The 27696-nt window shown below is 40.1% G+C and overlaps 1 protein-coding gene across 4 annotated transcripts; it reads right to left on the bottom strand.

The window, feature by feature from the left end:
* Nucleotides 1-4033: 4033 nt before the first annotated feature.
* On the bottom strand, nt 4034-21117 carry KRCC1 (lysine rich coiled-coil 1). 4 transcript variants are annotated; one of them, XR_006301037.1, is made up of 3 exons: nt 19890-21117; nt 9006-9118; nt 4034-5507 (listed from the first exon to the last, which is right to left on the bottom strand). XR_006301037.1 is itself a non-coding variant. In XM_043603929.1 (3 exons), the coding sequence occupies exon 3, from the start codon at nt 5408-5410 to the stop codon at nt 4637-4639; it is 774 nt and encodes a 257-aa protein (XP_043459864.1). In that variant the 5' UTR covers nt 5411-5432; nt 9006-9118; nt 20909-21075; the 3' UTR covers nt 4034-4636. The 4 variants fall into 4 exon arrangements, 3 of the variants coding, with proteins under 3 accessions (XP_043459864.1, XP_043459863.1, XP_043459865.1); XM_043603929.1 differs by having other exon boundaries at nt 4034-5432; nt 20909-21075; XM_043603928.1 differs by having other exon boundaries at nt 20909-21075.
* Between the last annotated feature and the right edge of the window lie 6579 nt (nt 21118-27696).

The following is a 27696-nucleotide window of genomic DNA, read 5'->3' on the forward strand; positions in this document are numbered from 1 at the left end:
CATCTCAGCTGCCAGCTCTCTCACATGCTTTCCTCTGGCATTCTGGGTATAAGGACTGCCTACAAAGTACTAAAGCATGTGCTCAGCCTGAGGACTGCCCCATTCCAGCCTGCGGAGGTTGTTTGTTTTTATTACGCTGAGTATTTTATGGCGTGTCAGGCACTTCACATATATCTTCTCATTTAATCTTCGGAAGAGCCCTGCAAGGGTACTGGTCTCATCGCCATATTACCAATGAGAGAACTGAGACCCAGAGAGATTAAGAAACTCACCTAAAATCACACAGTATATAAGTTAGTTTTTGCTGCATCACAAACCACCCAACAGCTCATGATTTCAAACAGCAAGAAGTTTTCTCACAATTTTGTGAGCTGGCTGGCCTGGCTCAGTGGGGGTTGGATGACCAAGGTGCCTTGTGTGTGGGGAAGAGGAGGAGTCAGTTCAATGTCAGCTGAGTGATGGAGACATGGCCACGAGGCTCTCATTATTCAGCAGGGCTTGTACCCAGTGGCTGAGTTCCAAAAGTAGCACGAGTAGCAAGCACAGGCACTTTTCCAAATCCAGCTTGCATCATATTTGTTATTCTCCCGTTGGCCAGGCCAAGTCCCACGGCCAAGCTCAGCAGTACGGGAACGGACTACCTAAGGGGTGGTACAGGGAGGAAGAATTATCGCCGCCATTTGCCCCAACAGAGAATGTGCCATACATAGCTTGTAAGTGTACAACTGGAGTTCAAAACCAAGTATGTCAGATCTGAAAGTTCAAAACTGTCTTGGGAGTTATTGCCCAGGGTCAGAACGCTGCATGCATTGCCTAAATAAGTCAGCCACCTTTTGCATGCACACCTGCAACTGTTTTGCAAATGCACATACATATTGCCATTAATAAACACAAGTTACACATCAATAAACATACCTTTAAGCGTCTGTTCTGCTTCACTGATTGTTTTCTTCCTTAGAGACTCCAAGTGTATTTGAGTCTCCTTTGCTTATCTTTTATCCTTAATCACCTTTTTTGCAGGTCTTTTGTATTTTTTTCCTTACTTTTGTTGCCTTATCCTCATTATTCTCCTTTCTATGCTTTATTTCCTTTTTCTATATTGTCTATGCTCACTTCAGCCCTGTTTGAAGTGTTAGGTCAGAGTTTTCATCTGCTTAGTGTCTGAATTCTTCTGGTGTCTTCTTGTCAAAATATGTGCGGTTCATTTTTTCTCTTGTAATACCTTATGCGTGGCTAGATCACTTTCTCCTCGTTTCCAAGATTGAAATGAAATGTATTAACCTTGACTACTGGAAGGTTCCTTTCTGAGAAAGGAATGACCTAGGGTACCTTTCACAGCTTCACAGCTCAGCGCTCCCTCTTTTGTTATTGTGAAGGGTACAAAATACTACTTCTCTGCCTTTCAGGGCTAAGGCTCGTTTCAGAAAAATCTGCTCTATTTTCTATTGGCCTACAGGTCTTACCTGCCAAGGCGAGAACCTTAGTTGCTGTATTTTGCTATTACAGCAGTTTCTGGGTTTTGTTTCATCTGGGACCTTTTCCTGCTCCCTGTTTGAACATTCTCTTCTCCTCACTCCTAGTGTTACTTCCCAGCTCAGTTTGGTTTCTCAACCCAGCAGATTTTTTTGTTTTGTTTCATTTTGAGGCAGGGTTTTGTCCTTCTGAAGGAAATGTTTGCTGGGTATTTCTGAAATCCTCAGGGCTTAGATGGCCATAACAGTCATAGGTTGCTGGGTGCCTCTGGTGCCTGTTTTGCACTCACCAATTCAGAACCCATGATGATTTCTTCCAGTTCTGCAGCTCTTTGCAGACTTACTTGTCCTGTTTAGTGCAAGGATAAACGATGTTTTGGGATAGGATGGCCGTCAACGAAGATGCAGAGAAGTGGACAATAGGAGAGATTATGTGATGGTATAACCAGGGGGAATTACTGATGGGCCTGATGTAGGAGAGGAAAGGTTGAGCAATGGAGTTGGTGTTGTTATTCACAGAGATGGGGAAGAGTGGACGGTGAAGAGGCGGGAAGGAACGCCTGATGATGAGGGAAGCGAGTACTCTTTTGGGTTTCCAAGTGGAAATTGTAGCCTAGAAATAGAAATTTAGAGGTATCTTAGATAATTTGTGTTGCTATAACAAATTACCATAGACTAGGTGGCTGATATAGCTCTGGCCTCTTCTTATAAAGGCACTAATCCCATTCCTAAGGGCTCTACCCTCATGATCTAATTCCCTCCCAAAGACCTCACCTCCACACACCATTACACTGGGGATTAGATTTCAACATATGAATTTGGTGGGTGGGGAACACATAGTCTACAACATCAATATACAGGTACATTTAAAGCCATGGGCCTGGATCAGATCACTTAGGATGTGTGATTACAGAGTGATGGTCTAGAGCTGGTCCCTGATGCACTATACATGATGATGCATTTCGAGGTAGGTGGAGAAAGAACCAGTAAAGAAGCCCATGAGGAGGAGGAGCTATGGAGGTAAGGAAAATCAGGCAAATGCAGTGTTATGAAGGCTGAGGGAGGGGCATTTCAAGGAAGAGGGGCTGACCAGGTGGAAGCTGCTGAGAGGCTGAACTGAATACAAATAAAAAATATCCATTGGATTTGACAACATGGAGGTCATTGGAGATTTTGACAAGAACAGTTTCAGGGAAGTGGTAGGGACAGAAACTAGATGGAAGAGATGGAGGAGAGAATGAGAGGTGAGAAAGTGTAGACAGCTGGCATAGACAAGTTCTTTTGTGAAAGAGAAAGGAGGTAGCTGAAAGACGATATGGGGGTCAAGGGAGTTGTTACTGTTTTTTGTAGAGGGGAAACAGAAGCATGTTTGCATTCTAATGGAATAATCCAGTAAAGGTGGAGAGACTCATGGTGCAGGAGAGATGAAGACCTTGAGGAGGTGAAAGGGTGTAGGATCCAGTGCATGAGGGGAGAGATTGGTCTTTACTAAGAGCAGGGACACCTTAACTGTAACAGGAGGGAAGACAGAGAACAGACTACCTGAGGGAAGTTTATCAGTCTGGTGGTACCACAATGAGTTATAATCCCCTCTGAAGACTTCTCACTGGAGTGTGAGGTGAGGTCATCAGCTGAGAAAGGAGGCCTTATGGGAGGCACTAAGAAGGGAAAGTTTTGAGGGAAGAGAATATAAAAGTGGTGTCTTTGAGAGTGGGAAACTTACTATGGAAACTCAATGGATTGGAGGTTTGTGGTCATTAGTTTAAAATAAAATGGGTCATCTACCCTCTCTTCCTTCCTCTTCCCCTTCTCTCCTTCTTTGCTACTTGGGGCCTAGGCAGGTAGGAGGCTAGGCAAGGTGGCGATCCAGAGAAAGGCCAGGGCTGAGTAAGGCAGCAGCCCAGCAAGGGTAGGGAGACTGGTTACATGCAAGAGGATGGCTGTGTGTGTGGGGAATATATGGAGTGATTTATATGATACATATATATCTCTCATATAACATATATATGTGTATATATATATATATATACACACACACACCTATAAATATTTATATGTATTTTAGCATATAAGCTAAAATCACTTTTAGCAAAATAATTCTAAAGTTAATATTAAAATAGACATGTAAGCCCAGCATTGTGGAAAGCAAAAAGAGTTTTCATATCACAGGATCTTGCTATCCAAGGCATTTTAGGGGCCAATCTTTCTAGTCATATTTGATAACGAGGAAAATGAAGTTAAGTGACTCCCCCAAAGTCACATAACAACTTGATGGCATAGCTGAGACTTGGATTCTGGGACTCAGTTTCCCAGGCCATAATTTTTTTCTACATAAAAAAGGGAATTATCAATTTCAACTATTTGGAAAAATTATGGTCATTAATAGATTTCTATCCTAAAAAGTGGGTTGAAATATGAATAAGCAAGGTAAAGAATTTTTACAACTGTAAAGTGTGACCCACCCAAAAGATCTTCCTCGCAAGTATAACTACTCCATTATTTCTCTTCCAAAAGAAAATCATCACTGAATGGGAACATATAATTGACACAGAACAACAAAATGCAGAAATTAGAACACTTTATTATAAATATTTCCAGAATATAAACTGATTTTATATCAAGACTCTTTGAAACTTTTAAAACTATATGTAACCTTAGCTTATTATTATTATAATGTATTTCATTTTCCACTTTGCAATCTAGAAAATACACTGCAAGTTAGGTCTAACAAAGGAAAAAAAAATCAGTCTAAATTGTGTCAAAGAGAAAACTAATGAATATAAAAATATCCCACCCCAAACTAAAACAAACCTAATCAAGAAATAGATTCTGCAAAGCCCGTTAATACTTCAATTTAAAATAAGTGACCTCCCAAGGGAAAAATACTTTACTATCATAGCATTTTGATGAGTAAAAGCAGTGCCACTCTCATTAAGGAAAATTACATCGTATAGAAGAAAAATGTAGGGATGCTTTCAGGAAATGAGGAAAAGTAATTTCCGTGCTGGAGAGTAACCACATTAAATACTTTCGGTTCACTCGGCCTGTTGTTAGAAATTAAAGTACCTGTTCACATGAAAAAATCGATATGAACATGGACATCATAAAACCAAGCTCCTCAACTATTTTTTCAATTTAACCTCAGGAGAACCAACTCAGGATCTTCAAAATCCAAGGATAGACTGGTCCCAAAGCATTTCCTCCTCTGTCCTCTCTTTACCTTGTTCCTTTTTCTCTTTTCTACGCTTACGTTCCTCTTTCTTAGAGGCCACATCTCGGCCTTTTTTCTCCTTTCGATTCTTAAGCTTTTCTGTACTGACCCTGACTGTTTCCATTTGTGTTAGATTTCTTTGGAAGTTCTTGTGTTTGTCTAAATCTATTTCCTCACAACCTTTTTTCCTCCTATGCTTGGGCCGCTCCTCCTCTACTTTTTCTCTGGCTTCCTCTGGGTGCCTTTTCCCCTGCTGATGTATCTGTTTATGACTGGCTTGATGGGCGCTGGCACTGTTTTCTGAGGAGAGACGCTTGTAAACTCCAGATTCCACACTGTATGGGCGACAGTTATACGCTTGCTGACTAAGGTTCAGGGGTCCTGGTTTTTCTGAGAAACAGTCCCTGGTCAACTGGCAGTAGCTCAGAGAGTCTAGTCTTAGCCTGCTGTCATGAGCTGGTAGCCACTGAGGTAACCGGTTTTCCACCTTTGGTGAAATAGGGCATGATCTCGGGTAGGTCTGGACAGTCTCAGATGAGAGTCTGTGATCAAACATTCTATGCCTCGGTCTGTAATCAACCTCTTCTTTGTACCCACAAGTTTCCAAACAGTCCTCTCTCATCTTTCTGAAACAAGTCTTTGGCTCTAAGCCTCTGGCTTTCTGCACTTTGATATAATCTTCAAGTTCATCTTGAAAAGAGTCATATGTCTTCTTTGAATGCTTCATTAGGTTGACAACAAGGGGTTCTCTGTAGAGGAGATGGGAGAAAATTCTTCTTACTAGATTATTGTATTCTGAATATTTCCTTTGCTCTTGAAGAGAGCTTCAAAAAACAAAACAAAGAAGCCCACACAAATTAAAACCTAATTCAGCAAAGAAGTTAAATATCATGACATTATACACCAAAATGGTACATTAGGATAGTCAAATATCTCCCAGGCCACTCACAAGTAGGTTTATCATTCTCAGAAGTGGGATGAAGAGGGCAGAGAGCAGATGACATATAGGGTTCTGTTGTATGGCTAAAAATGTAAGGCATATAGTGATGTGTGGTTAAGGGCCACACATCCCTGATAGGTGGCTGATAGTTTTCATAGTTTTCCTAAAGTTCTGACTAATCAGTTTCTTGTATATTGTTTTTTAAGAGAAGTAATAGAACCATAGAGAAGTAATTTTTAAAATCTTCAGTTTACTCAAACAAAATAAAATAAATACGCCTACTTACCTGACTAGAGTACCATAAGACTTAATAATAAAAGGATGTTTATAAAGGGGTTTGGGAATGCTGTAAATTGGAAATTCTGCTACGAGATGAAACTACTGTTTTGTATAGGGCATGAGGGAAGATGAGGGAACAGAGTTCTGTATCTTCTGTCCAGGGCTTGGATTTCATTCCATTACTTCTGATTGGTAAAAAAAGCATTCTAGAATGTCTTCTGGTTTGTCCTCTATTAAAGTACTGGTGGGAGGGTTAAGGGAGGAATGGAGGTGAAAGCGGAGAGGGGGTCAGACTGATGCAGAGAAAAGTTTTAGAAGGAATTTAAAGTAGAGACACTAATTTTTTGTTGGCTTGTTTGATTCTTTTGGTGGGGGCAGCACTATTTCTGATTTCTTTCCCCTATCTCAAATCCTGCATTAAGTACAAATGTAGCAGAAAACATCCTTACTACAAGATCATGTCCTATGTAGTTTTGATGATATACTTTGTCTCTAAAAATTAGGAGGTGGCATACCCACGGAGAACAGAATGTTCTTCCCTTTAACAGAAAGAAAGAAGCATGACATAGCACTCCAGAGTCACTAATGATCAGCTACGTTTTCTGGAAATTTTAGATCAAAAAATAAAGTCTAAATGAAGTCTAATTTGGTGAATCAGAAAATTTAGCTCCTATTCAACTTAAATAGTACAAAAATTCTCACGAGAATAACGCAACAAATATTTGATTATAGGCAAAAGATTTGAACAGACAATTCAGAAAGGAATATATACAAAGGGCCAATGAACACATGAAAAAATATCAACAGTCATCAGGTCAATGTCAATTAAAACCACAATGCAATTCCACCACGCACTCACTAGAATGACTGGGATAAAAAGAATGACACCCGCAGTGTAGTTGGTGAGGATACGGAACAACTAGAATTCTCACACACTGCTGGTCAGGGATAGAAAATGGTACAACCACTAGCAAACAGTTTGCTGGTTTCTGAGGAAGTTAAACATACACCTACTGTACAATCTAGTTATTCCATTCCTCAGTATGTCCCCCCAAAGAAAAGGAAATATATGTCCTTACAAAGAATGATACATGAATATTTATGGTAATTTTATTTGTAATAGCCCCAGAAAGGAAAAAACAGAAATGATGATCAACAGGTGAATGGAACTATCAATAGTGGTACATCCATATAGTGAAATACTATCAGTGGTAACAAGGGAAGAATTATTGGTTATTGATAGAGTCAACAACATCGATGCATCTCAAAATAATTATGCTGAGAGAAGCCTGACAAAAGAGTACATAACATATGATTCCGTCTGTAGAAAACTCTAGAAAATGCAAACTAATGTACAGTAACAGTGTTTGCTTGGGGATGAGACAGGAAGGGATGGGAGGGATGATTATAAAAGGCACATTATGGAGTCTGGATATGTTTACTATATTGATCATTTGATGGTATACACATATATCTGTCAAAACTCAAATTTTGTATTTTAAATATGTACAGTTTATTGTATGTTAACTATATCTCAATAAAGCTGCTTTTACAAAGTCACTAGCAAGATGAAAAAGATGGTGATAACTGTTGAAGCTGGATGCTGGTATATGAGGGTTCGTTATACCATTTTGTCCACTTTTATGTTTAGAAATTGATACTTCATGCCCACAAGGATGGCTATAATAAAAAAGACAGGTGAGATTCAGTATTGGCAAGGATGTGGAAAAATGGGTCATTTCATTCATTGCTTGTGGGGATGTAAAATGTGCAGCTATTTTGAAAAATAGTTTGGACTTCTGGCCCCAAGCACACAGGTCTGAGCCTGCCTGGAGCCAGGTAGACCATCATGATGAAGTTCAACCCTTTTGTGACCTCGGACCACAGCAAAAACCCCAAATGCCACTTCAGTGCTCCCTTGCACATGCGCAGGAAGATCATGTCTTCCCCACTCTCCAAGGATTGGTGGCAGAAGTACAAGGTCTGCTCCATGCCCGTCCACACAGATGATGAGGTTCAGGAGGTTCAGGAACACTATAAAGGTCAGCAATCAGCAAGGTAGTCCAGGTGTTTAGCAAGAAATAGGTCATCTACATTGAACAGGTTCAATGTGAGAAGGTAATGCCACAACTGTCCACGCACGCATTTACCCAAACAAGGTAGTTCTCAGCAGGATAAAACAGGAAAAGATCAGGAATAAATTCCTTTTTTTTTTTTTTAAAGACTTTGTTTCTTTTTTTTGTTTTAAAGTTTATTTACTTAGAGACAGAGACAGAGAGAGGGAGCAGAGGAGGGGCAGAAAGAGAGAGAGGGAGAGAGAGAATCCCAAGCCCTGATGCAGGGCTCGAACCCATGAACCGTAAGATCATGACCTGAGCTGAAGTCAAGAGTCAGAGTCAGATGCTTAACCAACTGAGCCACCCAGGCACTCTTGATCAGAAAAAAAAATCTTGAATGCAAAGCCAAATCTCAACAAGTTGGAAAAGACAAAGGCAAATATAAGGAAGAACTTATTGAGAAAATGTAGGAATGAGTATAAACTGTTAAGCAACCATAGTTTAACTGCAGATTTTTAGCTTGGTATATACTTCTTTGAAACTTTTCAAGATGTCTCTTGAACGTTTCATTTCCTTCCTGTTTTGTTATTGACATGTGGCTCTGTAAATCAACTTTTGCTCTTTTAATAATTTTATGAATAACCATTGGAAATGTTTCCTAATTAAAAAGAAAAAAAAGAAAAACAGTATGGCAATGCCTCAAAATGTTAACAGTGTTACTGTAGGGCCCATCAGTTTCACTCCTAAGTATATGCCCAAGAGAACTGAAAACCTATGGTTACACAAAAACTTGCACACAAATGTTCACAGTAGCAATATTCATAACTGCTAAAAAGCAGAAACGAGTCAATGTCCATTAGCTGATGAATGGATAAATAAAATGTGGTATATTCATACAATGGAATATTATTCAGCAGTAAAAAGGAATGAAGTACTAATATGTGGTACAACATGGATAAATCCCGAAGGCATGCTAAATGAAAGAAGCCAGTCCCCAAAGCCCACATATCATGCAGAAATCAATGAAGAGGTGAATGGAAACTTACCTTTATCAGGCTGGGAACTTGGTGAAGAAATCTGATCATATTCCCCCATTAATTGCTTCAGTTTTCTAGCATGGACTTTCCCCAAATGGTGAGACCGTGCAACAACCAGGAAGCTAAAAAACATGATGCAGAGATCCCAAAATCTATTTTTGTCTAATATTCCACTCCCAGTCATCTGAAACCAAGTACAATCTTGTTACAAAGATTAAATAGTTCAAAGTTTAGACTCACACCACCAACATAGATCCAGTATCTGAAAATTCACAAATCCATATCCTTTTTTATCATTTTACTTCCTATAAACCTGAAAGTTAGGCTAACTTTTTGAGCATATATTTTACTCCGGAAAAATAAATAATATTTTGTTTTACAACACAGTGACCCCAAATGTCTACCTCTAAATTTGAAAATAGCTTTCATGATTTTTAACACATTTAGTCTGAACTAAAAGTTTAAGGACAGAGTTGTGTTTGCATTCAAATCAAAGTATCAGCTTCAGTAGAAATTATCCTATGATTCAGAAGATCTTTATTTTCAACCTCCCTCATAATATGAAATCCTTTGCAATTCAAACTATATCACTACTTCCCATATACCTTTTACAAAGAGTATGTGTAAAAGCTCAATATTTATTCATTCAATGTGGTATCTATGAATAAAATAAAGGGAGGGAAGATTGAAGATCATATTAAACATTTAAGGTAATATTTTCAATCTGTAACTAGATATCACTTCACATACCATCTCAAATCTTAATTTCCTGAGTGCTTGCAAGACTATCTACTAACTTTTTGCTAATTAGAATGAAATTTCAGTATGAAAACATTTAGTAAGGCTCTACTATTTAATGTGGTAGTATATTCTTATTTAGTCCAGAATATATTCTGAAAGGGAAGTTACTGGGTCACCAGTAGGAGTCTGGACTTTATGGAAATGATCTGCATTGAAAGGCTGGGAGAAGATATCTGGCCTTGGCATTTTTGTGTTTTATAGCAGACAATTTCAAGAAATAGTCTATTTTAAGATAGTTACTGATTCTAGCTGTATCTCAGGTCATCTGGGAATCACAGAGAGGAACCACAAACCATCTTTACCTGTGGTGGGCAACAGTCCTCTATAGTTGTACAAAAATGATCACAAGCAAGTCTCCCTAAACAAGGCTCAGATAAGCCACTCAAAGCTATAGTCATATTCACATATTAACTTCCAGAACTTTTGTTTAAAGTGTTCCTCACCTCAATAAATAATCTACACCAAACTTACCACATGTATACTATCTAAAGTTCCTAACAGTTGAAATGTATTTTTATTGAAATTTACTAGTTTATAGTCAAATTATGGGAAGAGCCTAAATGTCCATCAACTGATGAATGGATAAAGAAGTTGTGGTTTATATACATAGTGGAATACTACTTGGCAATGAGAAAGAATGAAATATGGCCTCTTGTAGCAACGTGCATGGAACCGGGAAGTGTTATGCTAAGTGAAATAAGTCATACAGAGAAAGACAGATACCATTTTTCACTCTTATGTGGATCCTGAGAAACTTAACAGAAGACCATGGGGGAGGGGAAGGGAAAAAAAAAAGTTTGAGAGGGAGGGAGGCAAACCATAAGAGACTCTTAAAAACTGAGAACAAACTGAGGGTTGATGGGGGGTGGGAGGGAGGGGAAAGTGGGTGATGGGCATTGAGGAGGGCACCTGTTGGGATGAGCACTGGGTGTTGTATGGAAACAAATTTGACAATACATTTCATATATATATAAAAAGAAATTTACTAGTTTATAAATATGATACCAATCATAGAACGTCAAAATTGTACTTCCTATGCAGCCACTTAAGTGAATATGAATTGGAACCACATGTACTGTCATGGAGAAAAGTCCATGATATATTAAGGGGAAAAAACAAGATGTGGAACTCTATCTATCTACCTACCTGAGTACCTATCTGTTGATCAATCTGAAATCCAATTTTAGTATAAAAACACAACACAGAACCAAAAAATAAATATATTCACATGTATTTATTGTAAGGAAGGAGTTAAAGGAGCTGGGCTGCAATCCATTCACTTCCTTTCTGAGGGTGGGGGGAGAGGGAAGAGGGCAGGTGACTTCTGGACCTCTGAGAAAAGAGACCAATGATACTGGCTAAAAGAATAGGAACTTATCTTTGAAATGCCCTTAAGCAAGATGTTCCTGGCTAAGGATGATCTACAGCAAATAAATTCAGGACCAATGAGGCATAGCTCTATGAAGAATGTCGCATAAGCAAGGGTATATAAAATGATTCATAATTTAAATACCCACACTGTGTGAGGTGATCCTTATTTAGAAACCTCATCTATCTATTATTTTGGGTTAGAGATGCAGGTCTGAGGAGCCATCTTTCATGTCCTAGAGATCTTTGCTTCTTTAGAGTTGCTTGATTGCCTGTATCCTTGAAATACTTAGAAAGCCTTGATACTAGGTAATATTACTGATTTGTGTTAGTGTGATTTGACAGTCTGATCTTGTATATCTCAATACCCATAGAAAAAAAAATCTGAAAAGATATACACTTAATGGGGCTTGGGATATGAGTTTAGGAAAGGAGTAAGAGACAATATTTAACATTCTGCTCTCTGCATATGTCTGTACTGTTTTAATTTGTGCAAAAAAAAATTACTTTGTAATTAAAAACTCCATAAAAATTGAATTTAAAGGTTCTACAGGTTAATTTTCAGAACAAGTGTATAGATTAAAAAGGTTTGGCTAAAAATATTGAGTTCAAGAACTGTAAATGATAAACTTTTTAGAAAGGATGATGAATATTTAAAAATGTTTCTCTAATATATATAGTATCTCTCTGAATTATTTCTGAGTCGTTTTAATGTATGTAATTTACTTATGACTCTAAAATTAAAATGAAAAGCAAGCCTTAAAGTGGGAGAAAATATTCCCATCTCATATATCAAAGGACTTGTATCTAGAATATATATATAACTCTTATGACTCAGTAAGACAAACACAAATTAAAATGGATGGGCAAAAGATTTTAACAGACACCTCAAAGAGTGTATATGTGTGTGTGTGTGTGTGTGTGTGTGTGTGTGTGTATGGCTAAGTAAATGCGAATTAAAACCACAATGAGATACTACTACACTATCACTGGAAATGATTAAAATTAAAAGGACTAAAAATACCAAATGTGGGTAAGGATGTTGAACAACTGTAATTCTCATACGTTACTAGTTAGAATTTAAAATGGTACAACTTTACAAAGCTGTTTGATAATTTCTTTAAACATTCAACATCTATCATATGACCCAGCCACTTCACTTGTATTTGCTCAAGAGAAACAAAAACATATATCCATGCAAAGCCCTGTACATGAATGTTCATAGCAGCTTTATTTGTAATAGCCCCCAACTAAAACAACCCTAATGTCTGTCAATAGGTTAATGGATAAACAAAACCTCGTATATCAATATAGAATTATTCAGCAACAAAAAAGAAACAAAATAGCAATATATACACAACACGGATGAATCTAAAAATCATCATGCTTAGTGCAAGATATAAGAGTACCTACTTGTATGATTCCCTATTTGCAAAAAGTTCTGGAAATATAAACTAATCTATAGTGATAGAAAGCAGATTAGTGGTTGCTGGGGACAGGAGTAGAGGGAGGGATGGATTGTAAAGAGGCATGAGCAAACTCTGGGTGTTGATGGAAATATCTGGCATTTTATTTATGATGGTTGCTGAGTATATACCTGACAAAAAACACATTGCCTTGTGTACTTTAAATATGTGTGTATTTTAAGTAAAGTATATCTCAATAAAGTGTACTAGAAGAGCTTAAAGATCTATTAACAGATGTTTTTGGAAAATGAAATAATTTTACCTTAATTTGTTAAACTGGACTTTTAAATGTTGGTTTTTTTCCCCCAGAAAGATTATCCACCTAACATAAGGCCAATTCAACTATGAAGAACTACTGCCCATCATATTGTGTCACTTATCTCGTTGCTCTTATGAGCCAGACATAGGGACTCTGGAGCCAGTTATTAGCTGTGTAAGCTTGGTTAAATTTCTCAACCTCTCTGTGCCTTAAGTCCCTCATCTCTAAAATAGGGATATAACATATACTTCAAAGAGCTGTTGTGAGCCTTAAGGAAATTAATATGCATAAAATGCTTAGAACAGTATATGGTACATAGCAAGTACTGAATGAATGAGCTTTTATTGTTACTCAGGATTTCATCCATTTTACTGACCTAGTGAAATGTTCTCCCAGCCAACTTTTCTCGTAACTACAGAAAGCCAAATAAAGGAAAGGTTATGTGTAAACAGAGCAAGAGTGCCTGACAGGAGTACCTAATTTTTTGTATTTCAAGATAACTCATGTTTTAGAGGATCTTTTTAGTACTTATTTTTTGAAATGTTTATTTTTGAGAGAGAGAGCAAGTGGGGAAGGGCAGAGAAAGAGGGAGGGAGAGAAGCCTAAGCAGGCTCCACGCTGTCAGTGCAGAGCCCAATGCGGGGCTCAAACTCACTAAATGTGAGATCATGACCTGAGCTGAAATCACAAGTTGGACACTTAATTGACTGACTTCAGCTCAGGTCATGATCTCACAGTTGGTGGGTTCCAGCCCCACACTGGGTTTTTCGCTGACAGTATAGAACCTGCTTGGGACTCTCTCTCTCTCTCTCTCTGCCCCTCCCCTGATCACACTCTCTCAAAAATAAACATAGAAAGAAAGAAAGAGAGAGAGAGAGAGAGAGAGAGAGAGAAAGAAAGAAAGAAAGAAAGAAAGAAAGAAAGAAAGAAAGAAAGAAAGAAAGAAAGAAAGAAACGAAACGCAATGGAAATGAAATGAAATGAAAACTGGGGGCTCCTGGGTGGCTCATTTGGTTAAGTGTCTGACTTTGGCTTAGGCCTTGATCTTGTAAGTTCAAGCCCCGCATCCATCTCTCTACTGTCAGTGTGAAGCCCACTTGCGATCCTCTGTCCCCCTTTCTCTGCCCCCCTTTCTCTGCCCCTCTCTTGCTCTCACTCTTTCAAAAATAAACATTAAAAAAAGAAAGAAAGAAAGCTGAAAGTTAGACTTGATCATTATTGTGTCTTCTGGCTGCTCTATTTTGAACCAATTCTTTGAAGATTTCAGTTTATATCCTGTGTTAATTGGTGCCATGTCTACTTTAATACCCAAAAGAGTATGGAATATCAAGCAGAAACCTCTAAGGATACTAGCTAATTTTACTACTTACAGGCTGGTATTAGGTCCCAAGCAAGAAATAGCTTGTCTTGACTGAAACGTATCTGGAGTATTATTTTAGATTTACCTTCTAATATTTTTTGGAAAAAATCTAGCAAAATTCTGAAAACTTTTCTATTTCTAGAAATAGATCTCACGTCCTGATCTGGTCATCAGATCCAGCCCTGTGTTGGGCTCCAAGCTGAGCAGGGAGTCAGCTTGGGATTCTTTCTCTTGCCCTCTCTCTCTGCCCCTCCACTGCTCTTGCAAGCACGTGTACTCTCTCTCAAAAATAAATATTAAAAAAATATATTAAAAAATGGAAATTGCAAAGCCTGAGCTTTTGCATTGTATAAAATGTTTTTAGTAAGTCTCAGTTCTGATGAATAAATCAACTGAATTTAAGTGAAAAATCTATTTAAAAAATTTCATGCCCCACCGCACATCATTTCTGTTGTGACACGGCACTTAAACATTATACAGCATCTTTTTTTTTTTTAATTTTTTTTTTCAACGTTTATTTATTTTTGGGACAGAGAGAGACAGAGCATGAACGGGGGAGGGGCAGAGAGAGAGGGAGACACAGAATCGGAAACAGGCTCCAGGATCTGAGCCATCAGCCCAGAGCCTGACGCGGGGCTCAAACTCAGGGACCGCGAGATCGTGACCTGGCTGAAGTCGGACGCCTAACCGACTGCGCCACCCAGACGCCCCTATACAGCATCTTTAAGAAAATGTGTATTAAGTATCTCTGAAGAAAAAATGAGCAAAATTAGGATGTTAATTTGGTTAGTTTTAGCTCAGTTCTTTCCCTTTAATAAATACACCCCCAAAATGGTATGGTCTTATACTTTGTTTTTAAAGTTTATTTATTTTGAGAGAGAGAGAGAGAGAGAGAGAGAGAGAGAGAGAGAGAGAGAGAGAGAACGTGAGTGGGGAAGAGAGAGAGAATCCCAAGGAGGCTCCACATTGTTAGCTCAGGGCCCAATGCAGGGCCCAAACTCACCAACTGTGAGATCATGACCTGAACTGAAATCAAGAGTCAGATGCTTAACCGACAACTGAGCCATCCAGGGGCCTTACAGTCTAATACTTTTAAATTTAACTCAGTCAGAAGTATTAGGAGACGTTTTATATTTCCCCATTATTTGCATTTTTCTCTCAGCCATGTTATGCAGCATTCTCTGTATTCCATTAAAGCTATCTAAAAGTATTTTGTTTTTTGATGCAGTAGTAAACAGTATTTTTAAAAATCTGAACTTACTGTTTGTTGCTAATATTGAGAAATACAATTGATTTTGTATATGGAGCTAATATTTTGCCCCCTTGCTAAATTTATTCTAGTAGCCTTTTCTGAGGTTCCTTGGCATTTCCTACATAGATGATCATATCATCTGCAAATAGAGAGGGTTATTTCTCTCCAATCTGAACATCTTTTGTTTTTCTTGTCTGACTGTACTGGCTAGGACCGCCAGTACAATACTGAACAGAAGTGGTGAGAGTGTATAGCCTCCCCTCATTCCTGCTCTTGAGTTTTGCAATCTTTTAGCATCATTATAATCTCTGGAAAGGCTAAGCAGAGCATAGCATTACATTTTAGGAGACTAGGTAACTGACTGTTATCTTTGCTATCTTTTGTAACTATTTGCTATCTTTTCAGGTTTTTATTTTTTTATTTTTTACCTATATAAGTATTTTTTAGAGATCTTAATTGTGCTAGACATGCAACCCTGTAGCTGTCAGCCTCATAAATACTCCTAGCTATGTTGGTTATTAACCTTGTCTTTTCAGGAAAGTAGATTAGTATCTGATTTAGGAGTTTGCCAAGCTCTAGCTATTTCAACACTAACACAACAATCACAAAAATAACTAAGGGTTTACTATTATGGCAAATTTCCAATGATAAAATACAAAAGAATTAACAAAATCATTAATTGGGAGTACTACACATTTAATATAGTTACACATTTAATATAAAATTTGTGTCTTTATTTAAACTAAGTCTTTGAACATCAATAATTGTAAGTACTCTGTGGCTAGCTAGCTCAAGGATCATGCTTGTGAAGTTAGTTTTACTTGGACCCAAGGCAGACATCCAACATCAGAATGCCAGCAGAGGCATTCCATTCCTTTCAAAGGATTAGTAAATGTGAATGTGAATGGGTCTGTAAGAAGTGGGGGAAAGCCAATGCTTTCACATAGATGCCCTAACATATATGTGATGAATATAGTAGGGGAAATCTTTTTAACCATTTTAACATGCTTAGTCACTATTTTCACACACTGACATCTAATAAAGTCAGCAGATCTGCAACTAACAAATAATCATCAGTGTCTCTCCAGAGATCTTCCTCCCCAACCATTCTACCCATCTGTCAACACTAGATTTACAACATAACGTGCCCTGGTGTGCATGTAGCAAATATGTCTTGGACAGAGCACAGCTTTATACAAAACAATGAACTACTCCTGATTATCCCAGGAGTCCTGGCTAATCTACATTTAAGACTACATTTTCTCTAATGTGTTCATCCTGCTATTTCTTACCAATTTTAGAAGTTGTCAATTAACCTGTTTCCTCCCCACTCCATGGAGAATTTGACTGCCTCACACTACTATCCCACATTTCCTCTGCAGCCATTTCAGACTAAGAGATAGAAGTTGTGTGTCAGGAAGAAGAAAGCAATCATGCCAGCTCTGGAGCACTCACCATTAATGTAATTTGAGAGATAAATAAACTTTTATTGTGTTTAAAAGAACATAAAACCCCCAAACTGCATTTTGTTTTGTTTTTTCTTTTCTAATTTCACAAAAAAACATTAACTACTAAGCTCTTTAAAAGGGCTGTGCCTAATTCATCAGTATATCCTTGGGACTGAGCAGAGTACCTGATACATACCAGGAGCTCAAAAAGTGTTTTCTGAATAATACAACAATGGCTATTAGCTAGATTTTTCTGTCATTTGATCCAAATCTCTGCTTACTATCATGAAAACAAAGGAAAACATTTTTAGGTAATGCTATGTAAATGGGTTACTGATTCAATAAGGAGTCAAAAATGTCCTTCATTCTAAAACCAAGTTCATTTAATTTCTTGAAAAGAAGCAAATAAGCTGGAATTGATTTTTGTGGTTTTGTTTTTACTAATCCTTCAGGAATATGATCACTTAAAAAATTTTTTTAACTGTCAAAAATACTTGAGAAACCAAAAAACATTTTTTGAGGAACCTCACTGAATGAATTAGAGTGTCCTGGAAAACGTTATGACAACTTCACCATAAATTCTATATATATGTCTTTTCATAGAAGTCTGGTTATGCGGTATTTCTTTGGGTTTTTGTGAGTTTAATTTCTCAATTTCCTATTTGTAATCTGACACTTTCTACATATTCTCTGCTTGCCAATATTTAATCCTTACTGACATCTGTTCATTATCAAGCCCATACAAAGGAGCTCCTCTCAGTGTTACAGCTATAGGTGAAAATGGTTTAGCAGATGTTCTTCAAATCAGTTTGAATGGTCCTATCAGGATCTTGACAGTGACTAGGATTTTAGTAACTGGAAGCACAATAATTCTTTCATACATTTAAGGTAAATCTCCTAACCAAGTCTTTTAAGGAAAAAAAAATGCTGGGTCAGTAACAAGCAACATTTTTCCCCCTCTTGTTTATGTACTGTCTTACCTGGCAATTATTTAAGGCTTTTACAAATATCTCAAGTAAAAATATATGACCTCTACTAGTGTTTTAAATAGTATAATATGCCACATATTTACTATTTGTTAGGTAGCAGTTAACTGAACAGTTAATGAAGGATATTTACCCAAAATAATGTCACAAGAGGTAATTTTTAGGTAGCGAATTATATTTTGTTTTTCATATCCTCATGAATAGTCTCAATCTTAACTCAGAGATTTCATCACTCTTTGAATGCCACCTGACGGCCATTATAGGTCGAGGTTTCGTGTTTTATGAACTACTTACTCTTCCAGTACACAGCCAGCCCATGGAAATATCAATACCGAACTGTAAAGCCAGTTAACAATTTTAAGGACCTGAGTTTGGTTGGTGCAGAGGTCCTCAACCTCGACACTACTGACATTTTGGGTAGGAGAATCCTTTGTTGGGGTGGGTGTGGGACTGCCCTGTGCATTTTATTTCTATCAAATAGATGCCAGGTAGCACCTGTGCTCACCCCGTCCTTCCTTGCCCAGTGGTGGAAACCAAAAATGTCTGCCAAATGTCCTGTGGGGTAGGGGTGCAAAATAATCCCTGGCTGAGAACCACTCAATTGGGCTAATCCCATTCCCCCTCCCCACAGATGACAAAACTCAAAACGGAAGTTTGGGACTTCGAAAGTTTGAAAAAAAAAGTTTGGGACTTACTCAAGTCATACAACTAGTGGACAAACTAGCACTAGAACCTAGTACTAGTCAAGATTCCTATTCCAGTATTCTCATTATACCACCTTGAAGTCCTATAGAAAGGTTACTGCTAGCATTGTGTGAACTGACATTGTACAAAGTCTTAAGAAATTGCACATATTTAAAGTCATCACACACACGAAAAACAAAAAATGCCATCTGGCAAAAAACTTGTTTTTCCATGAGAAACTGTTTCCAAATCTTCCTGTGATCTGGCTGAGAGCCAAACTGAATTGTATAAACTATAAACCGTATAAAAATTATAAACTGTATTACAAATTACATAATCTATAAACTGCTCAGGCTTACTTGTTGGTGAGAGGCAGTAAGTCTGGTATGAAAACTAAATCCAGAGTTTATTTTTGACCTCAGAACAATGATAACTGACCTAGGCTGACTCAAGACGTTAAATCTAGTCTTCCGAAGGTTGCCTTCATTCAGAGATTTACTAGAACATCATTTGGTTGCAATGACTTCCTCATTCCATTTTTAGTGCATGGAATTTATATAAAGTGCTTATAAGAATGTTTTAAGAAATGTATACTTTTTCTTTTTTTTACTTTGCCATTCCACCAAAGTGAAATATGTAAAAGATTATGGAATAGCACAGAAAAATAGAATATATCACGAAAAAGGGTAAAAACAAAATTATTTTCATGAGGTTATTATATTGATGCCTCTCCAGAAAAAAGGAATCTAAATGATTCTACAATATTTTGGCTTCCACTGTCTTTTCCCTCTGGGGACAAAAAGCAACATAAGTCAACACGATAAGTACTAAAAATGATGAGACTGAAGATGGTGAAATGTTTTACTGAGACCTGCAACGCGATCAAGCTCCACCATCTAAAATCCTTTCCTAAACTGCCTTACAGTCTTACCTCGTAGTTTGGGACAAATAGGGTGTTCACAGGCATATAGTACTTGTAGGAACTTAAACATCTGTTAGATCGAGATGATGAAGAAATAGCTTTTTGTGTTAGGGGAATGTGTTGGTGAGAACTGTGAAAACTTGGGCAGAAACACTCCTTCCAAACTCCTGCAGGGAGACTTGACCAAATTTTAACTTGGCCTCTAGCAGCTTAAGGCTGAATCCCAGCGATGACCCAGCCCCCTTTGGAGCTCCTGCAAGAAAAACCTCAGGGCTGTCAAAAAGAAATCTGTTTTTAGAGCCAACACCTGATAACAGGTCCCCATCTCTCTTTTTAAGAGTACTTACTGAATTTGGATTGTGAATCCTTCCTGTCTCTGAGAAGGATGTGTCCCTCCTACAACTCAGGAGTGTCCTTCTCAAAGACCTGAAAGCCATTCCATTGAAGTGTAATCATCGGGAAGGAGACGCCTAGGTCTCCCAGTGGCTGTGGGAGGACAGAATCCTAAGGTCCCTCCCTACTTGCCAGCAGCCAGACACAGCTGGCCTAACAACATCCCCTTTGTAATTCCTCACTTCCTTGCCTCTTCTGGAACCCCCACCTCTCCTCCAGTCCCTCATTTTCCCTTTGAAACTCCCAGGCACCTCTGCGCAAATGCAAATGGAGCTCAGCTCTTTCCCCTACCGTCGGGAGTGTCTGGATAAATTCCGTTTTTCACCGCTCTCACTACTGTCCACTTTGCTACCTTTGACACTGATCTGTAGATCCCTATTGAACTCAGGCCACTATCAAAATAGGCCTATAAATCTCAGAAGCTTGCTTTATAGGGTGTTATCCTCAAAAAGCCCCGGAAAACTCTCCAAAGGGACCTCTCAACGCCCTCGCCCCTCCGCTCTTCCCCCAGGGCCCGGACAGTTTTAAGCTCCGGAGCTACTTCCTGCGGTGGGCAGAGTCCTAACTCCACTTCGGCCCAAGTGCCTACTTCCCCGGATGTTCAAGTTCACCCCGCCGAGGTTTCCTTGCTTCCACGTCTCAGGCCGTTTCTCTCCTTATCCTCGGACCTGCCTCATCCATCCTCCTTCCCTTTCCCTGCCACTCCTGTCAAGACTTCTCCCTGGACATCTCTCTGCCCCCTCAATCCTCAGCTTCCTGAGCTTGCTGGGGTGTCCCTCTCCCCTCCACGCTCCACCGGGGGGCCGTGGCGCCCCTTTCCCCGGGCGGCGGGTGGTGAGGAGGGCGGACGGACTCCGGCCCCGACCCGGTCGGCCATGGCGCACGCTAGGGGCGCGCCCAGCCTTCACTGGGCCGCGGAGGGAGCTGAGGGGCTGAAGACCGGGCCGCCCCCGCCGCCGGGGCGGGAACTCACCTTCTCTGAGGCAGGGGCGGGCGTCTACAACTACTGTCCCCCTCCCCGCCAACGCCGCCGGCCGGGGGATAGGCCGGGGTGGAGGTGGCGGAGAGGCAGGGACAGGCGCTGCCGCCACCGCCGCCTCCGCCGCCGAGCAGGCGGGGTGAGAGGAGGAGGCGGAGACCAGGCTTCCTGAGGGGAAGTCTCCGCCACCACCGGCGGCTTACTGGACGGCGCCAACGCCATGGCGGCAAGGCGCGCTACTGCGCTTGCGCGGGTGCCTCCCTTCCAGGGAGGCCCTTTAGCCCCGCCCCCTTTAGCCCGGCCCCTTTCGCTGGGGTTTTTTTGGGGGGGGGGGGGTCTCGGCTCTAACTGTGGCTGTGTCCCCTCCGTCTCGTGTACTTTCCCCGGGGACTTTCCCCTCGTTGTCGGAGGGAAGGGAGAGCGCGTGGGGCCGCTCGCCTGGGGTGAGTGAATCTAAAACCGACTAAGAAAGAAAAAGTCTGGGAACCTCCGGATTCTTCCTCCAAAGTATCTGAGAAATACGTCATCTCCTTTATCTGTTTGTCTTTCCTTTGTTAGGGCCTTTATTGCACAGAGTTAGAGTAAGCAGAAGCCTTAGTCCTGATACGTTGTCGTCACTGGTCCGTAAATGACTTTTGTCGCCCTCCGTCAATATATGCCTATATGCGCGCACTCACACGCACAGCCAAACTCACCTCATCTCATTCCCCATCTCCCAGAGAAATCACCACCCTCCTTTGTAGTTTCTTTTCATATCTATATCTTTATTCCATACGTATGCGGCCAAAACCAGTTTGGATGATTCTTGAATTTCATAAGATTTGTATCTTTCTCTATGCAGTATTCTGGAACTTGTTTTCACTCAACATTTTGAGGTTCATCCAAGCTGTTGCCTGTAGGTGTTTCTTTCACCGCTGCACAGTATTCCACCCATTTTCCTGTTGAGGGGCATGACTCCTGGTGCAGGGTGCCAAAGTTTCTCTTGAATGGATTCTCCCTCCCTGTCACACTGCCATTGCCTAATTTCAGGTGCCCATCATCTCCTGTTAGAACCATGGCAAGAGATGCCTAACTTATCCTTCCGACTTCACCAGCCCAGTGTCCTCTCCGTACTACTGCCAAAGCCTTCTATGTAGAAGTCATTTTGGCTCTCCGTTGTCTGTTGGAGAAAGTCAAACAGGAGTACTACTGGGCTTCTGGGCACCCTGATCTCTGTCTTTCTACTGCTCACCTCCCCACCCTGCTTTCACTTTATGATTTAGCAACGTGAAACCTTTACTGATTCCTATAAATACCAAATTACTGCGTAACTCAGTTTATTGTATATGCTGCTCCCTCTTCTGGAATGCCTTCTCCCTACTTCTAATGAACTCCTCCTCCCTTCGAAAGTAAATTCTGTCCTGAATGCAGCATTTCTCATTCCTATTCATTTCTTAATACTTTTGCTACATATGTATGTGTCCCCAAGGAAAAAGAAATATTGCTTTGCATGATTTAAAACTTTACATAAATGTTATTATACATACTGTTTATTCCCTTGCAACTTTTTTCACTTATTATATTTTGATATTGAGGTATGCTGAGATGTGAGGTTCTAATTCATTTACCTTCACAGCTTTAGAGCATTCTGTTGCATGAAAACACCATGAACTAGCCATTTGACAGACATTGAGCCTGTTGTTCATTTTTGCTTTTATAGACAGTGCTGTTCTAATGTACTTGTGCAGTCTCCCTGTGCATACATGTGAGAGTTTCTCTAGGGTTTATACTTATGAGATGCTGCTGCTTTTTAAATAGAGGCTTTGAGGGGCGCCTGGGTGGCTCAGTCGGTTAAGCGTCCGACTTCGGCTCAGGTCACGATCTCAGGGTCCGTGAGTTCGAGCCCCGCGTCGGGCTCTGGGCTGATGGCTCAGAGCCTGGAGTCTGCTTCTGATTCTGTGTCTCCCTTTCCCTCTGCCCCTCCCCTATTCATGCTCTGTCTCTCTCTGTCTCAAAAATAAATAAACGTTAAAAAATAAAAAATAAAAAAAAATAAATAGAGGCTTTGATAATACCCACTTCGAAGGGTATTATGAAAAACATACGAGGTAATGTTAATAAAACACAATTTCAGACATTCGTACATTTATGTTAGAAAACTTGCAAACGTATATGAAACAGTGGGTCACAAGGGCAATAGTCTGGTGCTAGAATGGTGAACAGAGGTATAATATGCGTGCTCCTGTAGCTCCAAGGTACCCAACCTATTGTAGGTGTCTGTATGTCTGCCATTTCTTTACCTCCACACCTCTGCTTGTGCTGATGTGTCCTTGGGGCTGAAATGGTCTCCTCCAGTTCTGGTTGTCTCACTCCCTTCTTATCTTTGTTGGCTACTTCTCTGAAGCCTTTCCTGACTCCTCAGGCTGCCCTGGATATCCTTTCCCCTCCCTTCCTGTATCTCTCTCACCATCTTTACATGCTCTTCCATAATCCTTTCTAAATGGTCAGTATCTTAAAGACAGGGGCTGCGTGTTACTCGTCTTTTATCCAGGCACTGAGCACAGTGCTGATAAATGTGCTGATAACTACACAGGAGTGGACTTAGGAATTCTTGGGAAGAAAGCAATTTGCAGCCAAGGATTTCTTGGAGCCAAAAGAAGAGAGATGGAAGCAAGCATGCTCTTTTGTTAGGAACACAGAGACCGGAGAATTTGAAGGGGTTTTTTGGAGGCTTTTTTTTTTTTTTAAATTTTAGAGAGAGAGGGAGGGAGACAGTGGGGGAGAGGGGCAAAGGGAGAGGGATAGAGGGAGAGAGAGAATCTTAAGCAGGCTGCACACTCAGCATGGAGCCCAATGTGAGGCTCAATCCCATGACCCTGGAATCATGACCTGAGTCAAAGTCAAGAGTCAGATGCTCCACCAACCAAGCCACCCAAGTGCCGCGAGGGTTTGAAGTTTTGCCAATGATGTAGTTATATAGGATATAATGGACTGTTAAGGAGGAGACCTGCCCCTGTCATTCTGGAATGTGAGAGCTAGATGTAGGCAAGAACTTTTTCTTTGAATCTGTCACTCCTAGGGATTATAAAATGAATGAATGAATCAGCCAGTGAATTCACTTGAAGGCAGTGAGCAGCCCCTTGCTTATTTAACATTGCCAGGCTTTAAACTGTTATTAGTTTAAAGCAGGCGTTGGCAAACATTGTCTGTAAAAGGCCAGATCGTAAGTATTTTCAGCTTTGTGGGCCATATGGTCTTTGTTGCAAGTATTCAACTCTGCTGTTACAGTGTGAAAGCAACCATAGAAAATATGTAAACAGAATAGTATAGCCGTTTGTTTTTTTTTTTAAAGTAGGCTCTGTACTCAATGTGGAGCTCAAACTCACTACCCTGAGATCAAGAGTCCCATGGTCCACCAATTGAGCCAGCCAGGCGCCCCTAGAATAGCTGTTCTTTAATAAATTTTATTTATGGTCACTGAAACTTAACTGTCATATAATTTTCATGTATCACAACATATTCTTTTGACTTTCCCCCCCAACTATTAAGGAAGGTACAAACCATGCTTAGTTCACGGTTTCAAAAAAAACTTGTTGACCCCAGGTGGAAATGAACCTTACTTCCAGGTACAAAGGGGGTGAAATCCAGTGATAAAGGACTGTTCTTTTACTAAACAAATCTTGCAGTTCTCTTGATTTACCACTAGATGGTGGTCCCTTGTAGGTGTGTGGCCCAGCCAGTGAGTCTTTCCAATAGAAGGGAGGATTGAAGTTTTTCCAAGTATAGTAGATCAGCCACTGCTTTGTTAACGCAGGCATACGAACTGTCCCAGGCTTTCAAAAACCATTCTTCTGGGTTTCATTTATGTCTCCACCTTCACACTTATTTGTACAAATTCCTTCCATTGCAGCAGATCAAACTGAAGGGAACGCAATCGCTCTCAAGTCCTCTGAGATTATTTGCTCGAAGGCTCAGGAGGACAATAATTGAATACAGGTTATGGCTGAAGATTGGGGAGCTGCAACTTGGATCTGGGAACAGATGTTACCTGAGATACAGATTAATAAGTGGAGCTTATATTGAGACGATAGTTGAAGCCCAAGTGTTGATACTTAAAACTCCAAAAGCAGCCCCCATTCTTGGCCTCTTCATGTCACCTTTTTCTACCCTTAAGGTGCCCAACTGGGGACCCAACATAGCCCTGGCTTAGCATCTTCTGCAACAATTTTCTCACACCTTTCTTAGGGTATGGGAGTATTTGGTAGCCATAGTGACGTTCTTGGCATGTATGTGTGGCCTGAGGTGCAAGGGAAGTTCAGCCGAAATAGAGGTGCATAGAACCATTGTGATTATTCCTGTCATCCTCTTGTCTGAAATCTCCCAGCTTAGATCTCTCTTCCAGACTAGGAGTCCCCTGGCTTGAGCTGTCCCATTTGTCTCCCTTTCTCACCACCCTTCTTTATCCAGACACACGAAAGAAAGAGACTGGATGGCTATTAAAATTGTTAACAATGGGAAAAGTTTGCATCTTCCTGGAGCAGAAAAGGGCTTGACAGAAATATGACTTTGAAGGTCCTTGAAGCTCAAGTCTGTGACCCTAGCCACCACACCACACTGTCACATGGTTATGTCCACTCTGCCCCCTTGTTGGATCTTTCAGCAAACATGGAATAAATCTGTTTCTTCCACACCTCGATATACGATGTTGAAGAGAGCTCTTAGGTTCTTCCTGAGTCTTTTCAGCTGAGCATCTCCAGTAGAGCAGTAAGATATCCTTCCAAAACTCTAGATGGATTTTTCCTGGTCAGGAAGACCAGCAGTTCTCATGAAGGCCGTTCCACTACTTAGGGGCCATTTTAGAAATGTCACGGGGCGACTCCTGGTTGTGCAGTGGTGCTGGCATGTTGTGCGCAGGACCAGGGTCACAAAGAAGGTTTTGGGTCCCAGTGGAAAACAAAACGGGAGGGGGGCAGATGGGAAAAAACTATTATAGAGGATTTATGTTGATAAGCAGTATAGCAGGGACATGTACCAGGACATGTCCTTGTCACCAGCCTAATAATGGGAGCCAACATCCCCTGTCTCATTGATCCTGGCCACAGATGCAGGATAGCTTGGGAAGAAAGGAACAGTCATACATTGAAGATTCTTTGCCTGTCCTACACAGCCTCAAACATACAGATGTACATTTTAGGTATATGAAACTTTGTTTATAATTATCAGAGTCTGGAATTCTGTTTTATATATAATCACAGAATCATTTTTAATATATCCTAAATTTTCCAAGGCAACCTCTTGTTAACTGAAGGATTATGCTTTCTTTCATTCAGAACTTGACTAAGTAAGAGTCATTCACCATTTCAGAAAATCACGTCACAGACAACCACGCCCTGTGTGATATTTGTGTCCCCAGAATCAATCTACGTTTTCGGCTCTTGCTCTCACAGCGATTCTACTGGAAGGTACAAACATATGACCGCTGTATCATGTTTTCTACTGTAGTTGTGCCCAAGCATATGCATAGTGAGTTCATTGACATATTTAATTTAGCATGATTATATATTATTTTATTATAGGCTAACTTTCACTTTATCTCTCCCTTATTAGGTTAGGTAAATGTTTTAGTCCGTACAGGCTACAATAACAAAATACCACAGACTGGGTAGCTTATAAACAATAGAAATTTATGCCTTACAGTTTTGGAAGTTGGAAGTTAGAGATCAGGGCATCAGCATGGTTGGGTGAGGATTCTCTTCTAGATCGTTCACAGTCTTCATACAACAGAAAGACCTAGGGACCTCTCTGGAGCCTCTTCTTCACGAAGGCTCCACATTCATAATTTTTAAGCACCTCCTAAAGGCCATACCTACTAATACCATTCATTACCTTAGAGGGTGAGGACTTCCATATTTTGAAATTTGGGCTGGGGGCTGAGGAGAGTGAGATACACAAACATTCAGACTACAAGATATAGTAATTTATATTTTTTAGGTATAAGAGCTGGTAAATTATGTATGCCATTTCATTTCAGAATAGCAAAAGGGATGTTATAAAATATTTACTAGAATGAAAAACTATAATATTTTATATATTTGTTTCCTGGTTTTGCCATAACAAATTACTTAGTGATTTAACATAAATTTACTATCTTACCGTTTGGTGGTCAAAAGCCAGAAATTGGGTTCACTGGGCTTAAATCAAGATGTCACCATGGCTGTTTTCCCTCTGGGGGCCCAAGGGGGTGAAGCTGCTCCCTTGCCTTTTCCAGTTTCTAGAGACCACCTGCATTTCTTGTCTCATGACCCATCCCTCCATCTTCAAAGCCAGCAATATAGTATCTTCAAATGTCTCTCTGACTCTGACCCTCTGCCATCATCTTACAAGGATTCTTGTGATTCCATTGGGCCCTACTGGACAATCCAGGATAATCTCCCTCTCTCAAGATCCTTAACTTAATCACACTTGCAAAGTTTCTTTTGTCGTGTAAGGTAGCATATTCCCAGGTCTGGGGAGCAGGGCCTGGACATCTTTGTGGGGGGTGGGCCTTTATTCTATTGACCACACTTTATTTTTTTTCATTTTTCAAGGTTTTTTAAAAATGCTTATTTATTTATTTTGAGAGAGAGAGAGAGAGAAAAAGAGAGAGAGAGAGAGAGAGAGAGAGAGAGAGAGAGAGAGAGAGAATCCCAAGCAGGCTCCATGCTCAGCATGGAGCCCCACGCAGGGCTTGAACTCATGACCTGAGTTGAAGTCAAGAGTCAGATGCTTAACTGACTGAGCCACCCAGGTGCCCCCTATTGACC

This window comes from Prionailurus bengalensis, chromosome A3 (genome assembly GCF_016509475.1).
Source record: "Prionailurus bengalensis isolate Pbe53 chromosome A3, Fcat_Pben_1.1_paternal_pri, whole genome shotgun sequence".
In the NCBI taxonomy this organism is placed as follows: domain Eukaryota; kingdom Metazoa; phylum Chordata; class Mammalia; order Carnivora; family Felidae; genus Prionailurus; species Prionailurus bengalensis.